Raw genomic sequence first — 15,130 nt, forward strand, 5'->3', positions numbered from 1 at the left:
TGAACCAAAGAAACAGATGGAAATTAATATTCATAAATAGCTGAGAAAAGAAATTAGCATGAACCAAAGAAACAGATGAAAATTAATATTCATGAGACGAAAAAAAACCCCAGGAAAGTGAAGTGATAATCTGTTTACTACCTTTCTTTCCATAATTCAAACATTTATAACACACAATAATTACACAAAGGTTTATTGCCAAATTGAGGATTATTTTTATTAACTGCAGATATTTATGAAATGTTTATTATCTTAAATGGACAGATTGTATTGCATAGTAATGTGTTAGATAAAAGCATCATATAATTGTGCAATACATAAATACATAATTATGTTCCCTAACCAGCTTATAATTCTTCCACCTGAATTAATGCATGTGGGTTTTTAAAATATTAATTTGTAAATTGTTTTTATTGTTATCAAGAAGATAACTATAAATTGAAGAGTATGAATATAGACCAATTAGGTTGAAACTTGTATAAACCCATATCCATGGTTATCTGATTTCATCTATTTGTGCTCACTAAAACTAGCATTAAAATTAATATTCTGTATTTTGTAACTAATAATGTGTTATTCATCTACATGGACCTACTACACTTATATATATATTAAATATTTTACAAATACTGTTTTTTTTCTTTAACTACAATTAAAGTTAAACTATAACAAAAACACTGTTTATAAAATGTTGGAAATATGTTATCATAAAGATAAAGATAAAGACAACTCAACACTTTTTTATCTAAAATTATTTGGTATCTATTTTGCTCAGAGTAAAAAAGAAAACCTCCTGTAACCACATAGAACAACAGAACAGTACATACCACATATTTTGATATATCACCATTTTTTATTATTAAGTCAAACAGTTCTACACAGTAGTCTTTATACAAAAATGTCCTTTAGTTACAAGCAGTTGTTATATACAGGTTATTCTGTACAACAGGTTCAAATGTAATCCTATTCGGTTATGGATGCTTAACCTTTTTTTCCGATATTTCATCACTATTTTGAAAAAAATTCTGTTATTCTGATAATTTTTCTATTATTAATTTTAATAATTCTTCTGTTATTCATTTAGATAATTTTCTTATTTATCATTTTGATAATTCTCCTGTTATTCATTTTGATAATTCTCCTGTTATTCATTTAGATAATTTCCGTGTTTATCATTTTGAAAATTCAGTTATTTTAATAATTCTCCTGTTATTCATTTTGATAATTCTCCTGTTATTCATTTTGATAATTCTTCTGTTATTTTAATAAATGTTCCTGTTATTCACTTTAATAATAATTCTCTTGTTAATCCTTTTAACAACTGTTATTCATTTTCACAATTCTCCTGTTATTCAGTTTGATTATTCTGTTATTTTGATAATTCTGTTATTAATTTTGATAATTCTCCTGTTATTCATTTTGATAACTCTCCTGTTATTTTGATAATTTTCCTGTTATTAACTTTGATAATAATTCTCTTGTTAATAATTTTGACAAGTGTTATTCATTTTCACAATTCTTCTGTTATTCATTTTGATAATTCTTCTGTTATAATTTTTTTTTATAATATTCCTGTTACTAGTATTTTGATGTCTCCTGTTATCCATTTTGATAATTCTAGTTTTAACACTCAACCACTGAAGATCATACAATCTGAAATATGAATGGATGACTGAGACTTAACAACAAAGGTGTTGTGTTAGAACATATTGTCACACCTGTCCATAACGAACACCAAGAATTTATACAAAGAATAGAATGTGTGTTTCCGATTCGTCTTCAAAATGATCTGCTCGTTCCTTGCACTGTTAACAAATTTCTGCTCAAACAGAGCTAGCTTAGCATTGACAATTTCCACAAATTCTGCAAATTGTTCATCCATTCTCTGGATACACATCCTTGCATGCGGAGTGAACAAGCCAAGAAGGAAATATAGCGATACTTCATAATGTTGATGCATTACTGCTGACGTTGGTCAGCTTTTTATGTGACTCCTACATGTATAGTCACTTTTTAATATTTTAAAGGAAATTATCTGCATTTGTGAAAACAGGCTAAATGAAGCACTTTTCAGTGAGTGCCCTGCAAGTGTGTGACATAGTGAGTGATGGAAGAGCTGTCCACACAAGACCTTGTCGTTTGTCTCTGTAAAGGTTGAACAGTTAGTGATGTGCATGTACAGAATAATATACAGCAGTTCATGATGGAATCCCTTCAAAACAAATACATTAGGTGATTTAAAAAACAAACAATAAACGTCCTCCTTTTACAAAGTTGGATAGGGGGAAAAGTATGCAATGCGAAACATTAAAATTTTGCCCTAGCTTCTTCTGTTGCGTATTGATGGTATTAGAAACATTTTCATTTTGATACATGACTTACTTTTAATATGGTGCCTATGATACACAATGTCATGTCAAAACAAATTTCACCTAAGAGAACATACTCAACATCTACTGTACATTTTAAAATTGATGGCTGATTTCCCACCAATTTTTGGAGGACATTTTGTTTTTTTAAATCACCCAATACCAAGTCAAAATTAAAACGAATTACTACCTGCATGTCCCTAATAAAGTAATCTTTCTCTGTATTTTATTTCACTGGTAAGCATTTCCTTATTCATAATGGTGTCCTGAACCAAATGTGAATATTTTCATATTTAATTCCCTTGATTCTTAAGTTCAGAGATGATGGCAACAAATATTTATTGGGGTCAAGCTGACCAAGAAAAAAAGAAAACAAATGTTTGTTTAATACTCCTCAATGTACTTTTACAGACATGGCACCACATATCATAGAATTTTAAATACCAGTCCAACTCATTACCTGCCCCATTAGTACTAACAGCACTGAGGTTAGAATTTCTAAACATAATAAGAATAAAAATATTAATAACGAAAAAATTCTAGATACTAGATTCTAATGGTTTAATTTTGACTTTGCTTTGAAAAATGTTGCCTTTTCAAAATCATTTTGAAAGGATTTGTTTAGATATCAAAATAGAATCAAAACAAAACTGGTCATTATTGGCATCATTCAATTGGACAATGAATTAAAAAAAATATAGAACCCTTTTGTTTGACAGTTACTGCATAAATTATGTTAACACAGATATATAAGAATATATTTTTCTTTTAAACAAGAAAAATTTTCTTACAATTTAAACCAAATCATTATTTTAAGAAAAAAAACCTACTTTTTTTTCTTCTTTTTTCTTTTTAATAAATCATTAAATGTTCATAAATGCTATGAAGAAAGTGATATACTTGTCTGTATTTTATAAAATGCCATTAAATGATCAAAAACCAGTTACTTATGTATGATTCTAGTTAGACTCCAGTTTGACTGCTTTACAACAAAAGCTTTAAATGTTTGCTGAGCGCAAAAGCAGAGCAATGCTGCGACTTTACCTGGTCGAGTTGACGCTGTGGAGAGACGAAACATTCACATTAATGTTATAAGAACTCTGTATAAAAACAACCTGACATCTATAACATTAACAGAGAGAAATGTAATATAATCGTGGCCATTCATAAATAAAATGTTTAGAAGAGCCCCTTTGTCATCGGACTGTACCAAAAGAGGGCCAAATGTTCAAATGTTTATGGGAAAGGCAGGTCCATAGGAACGATATCGGGAGATGGGGTCAAAATTTTTAAATGGAGGGGTCACAATCTCTAGTGGGGGCCACAAGCCACATTTCTATCTTTATTTATATAGAGTAGGACAAAAATGAACATTTCCGACCTCAAATGGGGGTGGCACAGGCTCCTCCCGTGTTCCTACGGGCCTGGAATGGTCCCTGAAACAACCCATGATGGGAACATTAATTTAATAAACATTCAGTAAATAAAAAGAACTAGACATCTATGAGTAAAGGAAAGGAAGGTTTGTATGTAACTCCATCTGCTTCCAACACCTGGGCTGTATTTAGTCAGACAGAGAGCAGAAAAATGTTCCTTAAACTGGTTCATGAACTATACATTAATTTGAATAGCCACATTGAAAACCAGTGAAATAGTTCCAATTAAATGCAGGGCAGGTGTCAACACTTTTTACCAACAGAAATTAGTTCCAGTGGGCTTAATTATTATACATATAGTTAAAAATACCTTTGTTTATACCAAATAGAAGTTTGTTTTGTTTAATGACACCACTAGAGCACACTGAGTTATCGGCTATTGGATGTCAAACATTTGATAATTTTTGACATAGTCTTAGAGAGGAAATATGTCATATATGTATACACATGTAATACTTCCATAAGATCACTATTAGTTGACATCAATGGGATTTAACACATTGTGGCTATTCTTTAAAATAATTTCAATATCTTGTTTACAAACAACAATATTGGTAAGAAGGATACTAAAGTCAAGTTTGTTTTGTTTTGCTATTGGATATCAAACATTTGGTAATTTTGACATGTAGTCTTAGAGAAGAAACCCACTACAGTTTACCATTGGTAGCAGGGGATCTTTTATATGTACCATCCCACATACAGGATAGCACATACCAGTATTTGATATACAAGTCGTGATGCACTGGCTGGACACATGGATACTAAACCATCTATCACTGCATATAATCTTTACTTGGGACATCAGTTTGATATCAAACAGAAACTGGTTTAATATTCTTTAAAGTATTTTGACCCTTCACTTTTACCAATATATAATCGCTCTTGAAGTTGTTTTCAACTTGGGGGCCAAAGCTGTTTATTGAAATACCATACATGTACCTGTTACCTAACCACAACCTGAAATCCTTCTCGCTAGAACAGTTACAAACATGTACAAGCAGTATCTTTTGCTGAAACATGACAATGTAAGTGACAAACACAACAACAAATGAGTCTGCAATGAACTACTAGCATAATAAAATTCACTAAAATTTATTTCATTTCTATAAAAAAAAAATGAAATACAGCTGTAGTGAGATTCAAATATTTAAATTTAATTTTTAGAAAAAGAGAAAGTAAAAAAACACCAACAGCAACAACAACATTTTGAACACTATAATCCTAACACTATTTTTTTTTTTTTACTCTTTCAATATTGTAGACCAGTTTTATCAAGACATCTCAATAAAATTAGTACAGAAAGGAATCTAACAATGTAAGGGCTAAAGACAGGTTTTATGCCACAGCTGTTGAGGATAATATAATGAGAGCCTGCCAACCTTACCTCCTGGACTTACAACACTTGCAAACGAGTCTCCAATGGGTTGTCATGTCAGATCAGGCCCTTTTAAGGGCTCTATGGGCAACCTAGGGAGCCACCTCAGCACCAAATAGGTCCCAGTAACGAGCTACTCTCAACATACTAAAATGAAAACTTATGTAGCTCCCTCCTTTATCTTTTGATGGACCATTAAAAAATGCACCTAATTTCCCTCATTAAAAACTGCGCATTTTTTTCCCCTTTGGCATTAATCCTACAGGACATTTGAAATTCTATAGCACCAAAACCCCCCCCCACTGCCTGTTACGGACCCTGGCCGGGCTGCTGGTGCTTTCTTCCACCTGCCAGCACAAGTGGTCCCCTCTCCCACCCACCCCAACCACTTCCTGTCCTGCACAGAAGAGCCGGTCTGGCACCTGCACCCAAGACAGCTTGCTCTGAATGTACACGTTAAACCCTATTACCTGATCTGACAGCAGTTGATCTATTAAAGATAGAGTTGCACTAATTGTGTGACTTGAAATATACATTTTATGTACTCTTCTCTTTTAGTTAGTGCTCATTGCCACAAGACATTAGCGTTAGCCGTAACTCATTTCCAAACCAAAATATGAATAACAAAGTGACTATGTACAGTACTGCTTGTTAATATTACTATATTCATTCTAATTACACTATATTATATATATAATGTTCATATGTAATTATAAAATGGATGTAAGGTAGTGAAATCAGGGCCCCCAACCCTGACACTACCATACTTGTGTCTGGGGTCAATAAACTTCTTTAAAAAAAAAAAAAAAAAAAAAAAAATCATGTTACTGAAATGAACAATGTTGATTTCCGGAAATTCAACTTACGACAACCGGCCTCGTCAGAGCTGTCTGGGCAATCTGGGATCAAATCACAGCGGAGGCGACCATCAATACACGACTGATCGGCACACTCGAAGTCACCCGGCGCACACAACGTACGATCTAAATAAACAGAGGAAAGGAAGGTTACATGCACGTGCAGATTCAAAAGGGGGGGGGGGGGGGGGGGGGATGTTATAGGGTGAGCACAACTCCCTTTAAATTCAAAGGTGCTTTAAAAAGCTAGGGTTGTATTTACAAAGCCTGTTTTTGTCTTACACACACATGTAACTATGTAACTACATGTATTTAACATACATGAAAGAAAAAATGAATCCCGATATCAAAATCGTATCTCTGTACAAGGCAAAGTCCAAAGGATGTTAGGAAAAGTTGTATTAGCATTCATAGTCCACTATCGTCCTTAGGAGGACTGCCACTTCCATACAAACTATGTAACAGTATGTTTCGTCCCTCTTGCTCTGCCCATAGGACTGCCACTCCAAAGTTGTTTGCTTCCATGATCCACTATCATCCTGAGGGGACTGCCATATGAAATAAGTAATAGGATGTTTCATCCCTCTTGCTCTGCTCATAAGAGGACTGCCACTCTAGAAACAGGCTTCGTAAATGCGACCAAAAGTGTTTAACAAATGTATTTATAATCAATTTATGTATTTTCAAGGTGAAGTGGTTGATGTAATATCTTAGTATTTCGGTGGAAGAGTTTTTATAAAACAAATAAATATATGATGTAGAGCTTGCCCCTTTGTATTTTTAAAGTTGCGTCACCTCGATAAAAAATCCCTGCCATCCACAGGATTTCAAAACATTACTTAAAGGTACAATCTCAAGATATATTTTTAATATTTTTGGCATTAGAACAAAACATATAGTTTCTTCTAGTGATATACCATTCATTAATCTGCACTGAATGCTATCTTTAATAATCAACACAAAAGAAATGGTTGGGATAGGAAAACAATATTCAATCGGTTCACTATGGGGAATTGATCCCAAGACTAGCTGCACCTTAGGAGACTGCTCTACCACTGAAACATACAATGATATTTTCTACAGTGAGAATAACAGTTTTTACTATGCCAATTACATTTTTTGGATGTTAATCATTTCACTGATATTTTCAGATACAATACATGTACATGTAGTTCACTGAATGTTATATATAATTTAAAAATCAACCAATGACATAAGTGAAGCCACTAATATGAAAATAACACTTTCCACTGAAAACCCCCAACACTTTCTACTGTGAAAATAACACAAAATAATACATTGTATTATGAAAATAACAATAAAGCCCTTTCTATTGTGAAAATAACATGCAAAACCACTTTATATTGTAAAAATAACACAAAACCCCATTTCTACTGTGAAAATAACATAAAATAACACTTTCTACTGTAAAAATAACACAAAATAACACTTTCTACTGTGAAAATAACACTTTCTACTGTGAAAATAACACTTTCTACTGTGAAAATAACAGGTTTGGTTGTTATTTTCACTAGTGACTGACTACTTTTATTTTACACTGATAATTTCACAATAATATACAGACTTACTGCATCCTCTTTCATCAGAACTATCCTGGCAGTTTGGAATCCCATTACAGCGGTATCTAGGATCAACACACTCCCCACTTTCACAGTGGAACTGGCCCTCAGGGCACAGTCTTGGCAACACAGGAACTAGAAGGAAAAAACATTGATTTATATCGATTTAAAAAAAAATTAATACATGACTGTAATAATAATAAAAAATTAAAAATAAATAAATAAATAAAAAATGAATGAATGAAGGAATGAATGAATGAATATTAAATAAAAAAAAAAAAAAAAAAAAAAAAAAAAAAAAAAAAAAATAAATTAAATTAAATTAAATCAGCTGGTTGTTCACAAGTCAATATATTGACAAGTATTCAAAGAAAAAATTAAAAGTTTTTTTTTGCTCAATGACACCACTAGAGCATATTAATTAATTAATCATCAGCTTGGGGATGTCGTACATTTGGTAATTCTGACACGTCAGAGGAAACCCACTAAATATTTCCATAAGCAGCAAGGGATCTTTTATATGCATTTTCCTAAGGACAGGACAACACATATCATGGCCTTTGATATACCAGTTGTATGTGCAAACCAACTAATTTACAAAGTATGTTTAGGCATAAGTTAAGAAATTCATGTACATGTAGGTAAATGTAACACTGGATGGTGCGTGTATGGATGAATATATTGTCTTGTAAAGTGTCTGTTTGGGGGTAAATAACCGATTATAAAACTCACTTAGAATTAGGGGATACCTTAACTCTATTGTATCTGACCATTTGTGGACATTAATGCTGGTTTTACTGTTGCAAATGCAAAGAGGAAACATTAAAATGGATTTACTTTGGAATTTCTGTCAGCATCAAACATGTGATGTCACACATATGTTTATAAACAGCATTTAGGTAATAAAAGTTGCTTCAGAAAAGGAAGAAAAGGAAGTGAATGGTTTATTTAACGACGCACTCAACACATTTTTATTTACTGTTATATGGTGTCGGACATACGTGTATGGTTAAGGACCACACAGATATTGAGGAAGGAAACCAGCTGTCACCACTTCATGGGCTACTAACTTCAGAAAAGATTCAATGATATTTTAAAATTAGGTACATCCAGCATAAACATCTGGAAGTAGCGTATGGATATGTAAGTACATGTAGTCTCATGGGGAATCCTCCACATTTTCTACACATTAATGCTGGTTTTAAAGGCAGACTGAATGATAATTGTACTTCCCCATGTTGATAAAACAAACAAATAGCTGAAAAGCTGAAAAATGTAAAGTGATGAATCAGGGCTGCTCAACCTAGCTGACATCATTGATGTTTCTGGTGATAATAAACAATTAAAAGAATCAATAAAAAACAAAAAACAAGCTATATTATTTGTCTGTGCATGCACCACATTTTACATGCCACTAGTTAATCTGGTACATACTGCACTGCAGCGGATCTTCATCTGAGAGGTCGGTACAATCGGGGAATCCATCACAGAACTGTTCCCGCGAGATACAGACACCATCGCCGCACCGGAACTCTCCAACCGAACAGTTTCTTGAGGCTGAAATACAACAGTACAATTACTCAGAGTTCAAGCTTGAAATTATGATCAATTTGGAATTTGGAAAATACATTCCATAACAAATTCAAAAACATTTTAATTTGAGAATAAGAATGAACATGAGATATTATATTTTTTTGTTCGGAAGGAATGATACTTCAGCACCTATTGTGTTAGTAATTCTGTGTCCAAATGTATATACATGTGTATAATTGCATGTAATTACAAAACAATGAAAATAGTTATATAGTGTAAAGATTAAAAATTAAAGTTATAATTTATAACATATAATGTATAGATTGAAAATATCCTGATAGAAATATCCTGAGAGAAATATCCTGAGAAATATCCTGAGATATATCCTGAGAGAAATATCCTGATATAAATATCCTGATATAAATATCCTGAGATATATCCTGAGAGAAATATCCTGACAGAATTAGGGTTCTGGGCCCATATTTTCGAAGCCATCTTAGCGCTACGAAATTGTAAAACTGTTGTAGGTTGTGACGTCACTACAACACACGCCATAGTGACGTCATAGCTTACAATGATTTTACGATTTCGTAGGCTAAGATAGCTTTGAAAATATGGGCCCAGGGTGTGCTGAATCTGATATTTTTCTTTCTACAGACTTTGTTGTGGACCCCATGATTACCTGACACCTAGGATTCATGCCTGCCTGCTCAGTTGGTCTGACTGGGTACATTTTACAAACATCAACTAGATAGTTGTAACACATGTTTAATGATCAATACATATTTATTGACAAGATTTTCAATACAGTCAAACTTTGATCATTCAAAAATATATAAATAAGGGTACAAAGTAATAAATATGCAAATATAGAGATGTTTTTGTAGAAGAGAAAGAGAGAGAGAGAGAGAGAGAGAGAGAGAGAGAGAGAGAGAGAGAGAGAGAGAGAGAGAGAGAGAGAGAGAGAGAGAGAGAGAGAGAGAGAGAAAGAGAAAGAGGAGGGAGAGGGAGGGAGACGAAGAGAAAGAGAGAGAGAGGGAGAAAGGAGAGAGAAAGAGAAGAGAGGGAGGGAGAAAGAGAGAAAGACAGTCAGAGAAACAGAGACAGAGAGAAAAGCTGAGGGAGAGAGACAGAGACAAAGATAGAAAGAGAGAAAAATTGAGATAGAGAGAATGAAAGGAAGTGAGAAAGAAAGAGATAAGAAGTGAGAGAGGGAAAGAAAATATAGTAAGAAAAAAAATTCTCAACATTTATTATTGTTGTTCAAGCATTCTAAACATGTATTTTAAAAATCAAAGTTTGTCTGTAATGAAGTATAAACTAAACAGTACAAGGTAATACATTATACATGTACTTGTCATGACACAACAATGTTTACACAGTTTATACAATCAGTCAACAGAGGTTGACCTTTAACACACAATACAGCAGCATTGGCTAAGGGTTATTCTAACATCAATAACAATTTAAAGAAAACAAATATCAGACACCCCGGTCCATATTAAAGTTGAAGTTTGTTTTGTTTAATACCACCACTGGAGCACACTGATGTTTTAATCATTAGCTTCTGACAAATATATGTAGTCTTTGTGAAAACCTGCTACATTTTTTCAATCAGCTGCAAGGGATATTTTATATTCCCACAAACAAGACAGCATCTACCAGAGCTTTTTATATGCCTGTCATTAGGAACTGGTTGAAATGAAATAAAACATCAATCCGAGAATGGTTCCATGAAGGAGATTTGATAAATTTAACACGAGCAGTGACTACCGACTTAGCTAGATCTCACTCCTAGACGAAATGGTTAAAGTTAAAAAATAAATTGGTTTAACAGCACCACTGTCGGCTATTGGATGTTTTATATTTGGTAATTTTGACATATAGTCTTAGAGAGGAAACCCGCTACATTTTTCCATCAACAAACAAGGGATCTTTTATATGCACTTTCCGACAGGCAAGACAGCACATACCACAGTCTTTGATGTATCATTCATGGAGCACTGGTTGAGAAGGGGGATAAATAATGAAAGAATGGACCTATCAAGGGAATTTGATCATTTGACACAAGCACCTCAGGCGAGTGCTCTACCGACAGAGCTAGATCTCTTCCATAGAAGAAATAGTTTCAAATAAAAGATACCGTATTTGGTATCCCCTTTAAGTACTGCGTGGTATTGTTTCCATAGAAGAAATAGTTTCAAATAAAAGATACCGTATTTTGTATCCCCTTTAAGTACTGCGTGGTATTGTTTCCATAGAAGAAATAGTTTCAAATAAAAGATACCGTATATGGTATCCCCTTTACGTACTGCATGGTATTGTTTTTTACTAAAGAATAGCCTGTAAAATTGTGGGCCAATTTATGAGCATGGTGTTTTGTTTTGGATTTTGTTAAATGCAGATGTTTTAGAATATATGTAGTCACAAGAATTTCCAATGCACGACAAACACTGGCTTTGCAATTATAGCTTTGTAAACTTCAATCAAAAGTATGGTATTGTAACACAGAATGTACCTTTAATTTATTTTAATGGCCCACCCAACTCTGATCAATTTTAGAATAACCCTAAACATGCCAGTGCTATAATAACACAAAATACACAACTGTATTTGACAAAAACATGACTGCATACTGGCTACACATACCAGTATATAACATGTACACGTAGTTCATGGAAATAAAAAACAAACAATTTCAGCAATCTAAAACAGTAAGCACATCAACATTTAGCTCAAGTGTCCTCTAACCCTCTCCTATTTATATATACAGTGGACACTGTTTATTAAACCAGAATCAAAGTGGACTGACAAAATGTTCTGGTATACATAAGTGCTGGATTAAACAGATCACTGACATAAGAAGGTGCCAAAAAGTGTGTGGGGGGGGGGGGGGGGGCACACTTTTATATTTACACACTTTTACACTATTATAAAGCAAATATAAAGCAAAATATCTGAAAAGTGGGGGGCATGTCGCCCCTTACCCCCCCCCCCCCCCCCCACACACACACACACACTTCCTACGCCAGTGCAGATTTCACCCAAGCTGTTATCATGGACCAGAACTTTTGAGATTGTGCTGGTTGAGACAGAAATCTAGATTACAAAGATGCTGGTTTAGACACAGTCCACAATATGCTGGATTGAGCTAGAGCACATTGTGTTTTAAAAACTGTCAATTTTTTTTTATTACCAAACGGTTGCCAAATACTGTGTTCAAAATAAATGTAGTTTTCTAAATCTGAAGCAAAAGATTAAACTTACGTGTTAGTGATTACACGAGGCACAGATGTTACAAAAAGAAACTTGAAGTCCCGATCTGAATGCAACTGACTCTGTGTTTTGGATAGGGGAGCCAGATTTCTTCTTTTAGTGTTTGTACAAGTTATCAAAATATAAGTTTTTAATGTTTTAAGGGACCTGAACAAATAATCAAAATAAAGGTCTATGGCATCAGGGCTCGTGCTTATAAAACTTAAAGTCTAGACTTTAATCAAGTCCAGACTTAAATGTAATATGCTATTTGAATGGCGTTGCCATGACGTTAAAGTCTGGAATTTATTAAAGTCTAGACTTTAAGGTTTAAAAGCACGGGGCCAGATTTAGAAAACTATGCATATTTTAGACCATTGACCATTGGGGAATTTAAAATTGACCGTTTTTAACACAAAGAAAGCTCTAGCCCTATTTTAACATATATAATTAGGTTAAGGCTAGAGGATACTTGAGCTATTCAACATTGTTCTCTATAGACCACAGATCATATCTAATAATACAGATTGATGTCATCTTCATGCTCTGGAACTAATAAAGATGGCCTGCTCCATGGCACTAGCTAATGACTGACAATAGTTGAGGGATACAGTAGGTGGTTCCAAGTGCCTCTTACTTACAATGCCTGACACATAAAAAGCTGATGGGTAATGGTAGGTACAAATCGCATGAATGGCTACCAGAGACAAGGACTGGGATGTGGATGTGGATGACAAAAAACAATCAAAATATATGTAGGGCTCTCAAAGCAGGAAGGAAAACGGGTGAACAAAAAGCAGGGAAAAAGTGTAAAGGCAAAAGAAAGAATGCTTGTTTACCAAAAGAAAGAATGCTTGTTTACCAAAAGAAAGAATGCTTGTTTACCAAAAGAATTGGCAATAAATACGTAAAGGAAAAGGAAGGAATGTTTGTTTACTGAAAGGAAAACCAATTAATATTTGATTCCACTATATGGCTATTTGGTGTCTAACATATGGGAACTGGTATATCAACTTTTGAAACTTGCTTAATTTACTGCTGTCACATACTGGTACATGTACATGTAGGCATGGCCGACAGAATGTCAACAAATGGTTATTTTTATATACACCGTTCTACAGGCAGGATGGTACATACCATGACTTATGATGTAGCAGTTGTAAGACATTGGCTGAGATGGGGGGAAAAACATATCAGTCTGTTGAGGAAAGATAATGATCTTAAGAATACCCTATCACCGATCTACACCAAACAGCCATAGTTTAACAGACAGTTTAATTGTGCTGAACAAATATTCCTTTCTTTTTTTCTCATGTATGGTGTTGGCTGGCAAGTTAAAACACATCTGGTGACCATGTCCAACCAAGGTCAATGACACTTTTTGTTTTCAATATTCAATCCAACCCTAAATAGAGATTAACGGGAGAAAACTTGAGTTTTTTAAATTATTATTATTATTATTTTTTTTTTTTTTTGTTTAAAGCAACTACAATCCCCTTAAAAATTAATTTGGAGATATATGTATGTTTTTCTCAGTGTACTGACATTTTGGGGGTGTTATAGCAAAGGCAAATGTGTGTACAATATATTATTGACAATGTTAAAATAAGTCAACAGACAATTGGAAAAATGATTTATATATATATATATAAACCCTGACCTAAGTTGTTTAAATTTTAGTGGGAAGTATACATAACAGAAGATTATAGAGCGGCGAATGATATATTACTATCAAGTGGTATATTATACAGTGTAATAAACATTGTTATTATATAGCCCAATGTTTTCCTAAGTCATGCTGGTAAATGGCCATTATCTACACCTTGACTAAACTAGATATTTAACTAGTTTCCAGACGAGTGATTTTAAAAAGAAAAAGACATTCTTGCCGGTAGTTTTCAATTAGACTAAAGCTGGTTGGGCCATCCATGAAAAGATGTGATACTTTGACAGTTCATTAACACCAAAATGTTGTTTTTCTGGGTATCTTTCACAAAGAACACGAACAAGTAATTTTCCACTTTTTAACCAATTGTTCATACTGTATTTTAGCAGAATTGTTTTTACCGTATTTTTCCTTATTAATGCAGAGTAGAATTTACTTTAAAGTTTGTTACCGTATTTTTCCTTATTATTGCAAAATAAGAATTTACTTAAAAGTTTCGTTTATTTAATAATGCCACTAGAGCACATAGTTTAATTAATCAGTGTCTACTGGATGACAAAACATCAGGTAATTTATGACAAGTAGTCTTCACAGGAAGACGTTTGTTTTAATGACACAACTAGAGCACATTGACTAATTAATCATTGACTATTGGATGACAAAACATTAGGTAATTATGACATCTAGTCTTAGAGAGGAAATCTGCTACATTTTTTTTTTTTTTGCAGCAAGTGATCTTTTATATGCACTTTCTTACAGGCAGGACAGCCTTTGATATACCAGTCGTGGTGCAATGGCTGGAATGAGAAAGAGCCCAATGGGCCCACCGACAGGGATCGATCCCAAACAGACCATGCATCAAGCGAGCGCTTTACCACTGGGCTAAGTCCTGTCCAGGAGTCTTCAGAGGAAACTATCTACATTTGTTTCATTAGCAATAAGGGATGTTTTATAAGGACAGCACATACCATGGCCTTTGATATACCAGTTGTAGTTCCTTGATTGAGATGTGGAAAACTCAGTGTCTATACATATTGCAATTTTATTGATTGAAACGTC

At 33.6% G+C, this 15,130-nt stretch overlaps 1 protein-coding gene across 8 annotated transcripts in view; it reads right to left on the reverse strand.

Moving 5' to 3' along the window:
• The window catches only part of LOC121389972 (basement membrane-specific heparan sulfate proteoglycan core protein-like), a 299,120-nt gene that overhangs the window by 163,429 nt on the left and 120,561 nt on the right, over window positions 1-15,130 (reverse strand). For 7 of the 8 annotated variants that reach the window (XM_041521663.1, XM_041521660.1, XM_041521659.1 and 4 more), the window contains exons 9-12: window positions 9,052-9,174; window positions 7,627-7,752; window positions 6,047-6,163; window positions 3,414-3,428 (exon numbers count right to left, since the gene is read on the reverse strand). In XM_041521663.1, coding sequence (XP_041377597.1) covers window positions 3,414-3,428; window positions 6,047-6,163; window positions 7,627-7,752; window positions 9,052-9,174 — 381 coding nt within the window. The remainder of the gene's footprint in view (window positions 1-3,413; window positions 3,429-6,046; window positions 6,164-7,626; window positions 7,753-9,051; window positions 9,175-15,130) is intronic. The other variant, XM_041521661.1, reaches the window with a different exon arrangement.

Source organism: Gigantopelta aegis, chromosome 15 (assembly GCF_016097555.1).
Source record: "Gigantopelta aegis isolate Gae_Host chromosome 15, Gae_host_genome, whole genome shotgun sequence".
NCBI lineage: Eukaryota > Metazoa > Mollusca > Gastropoda > Neomphalida > Peltospiridae > Gigantopelta > Gigantopelta aegis.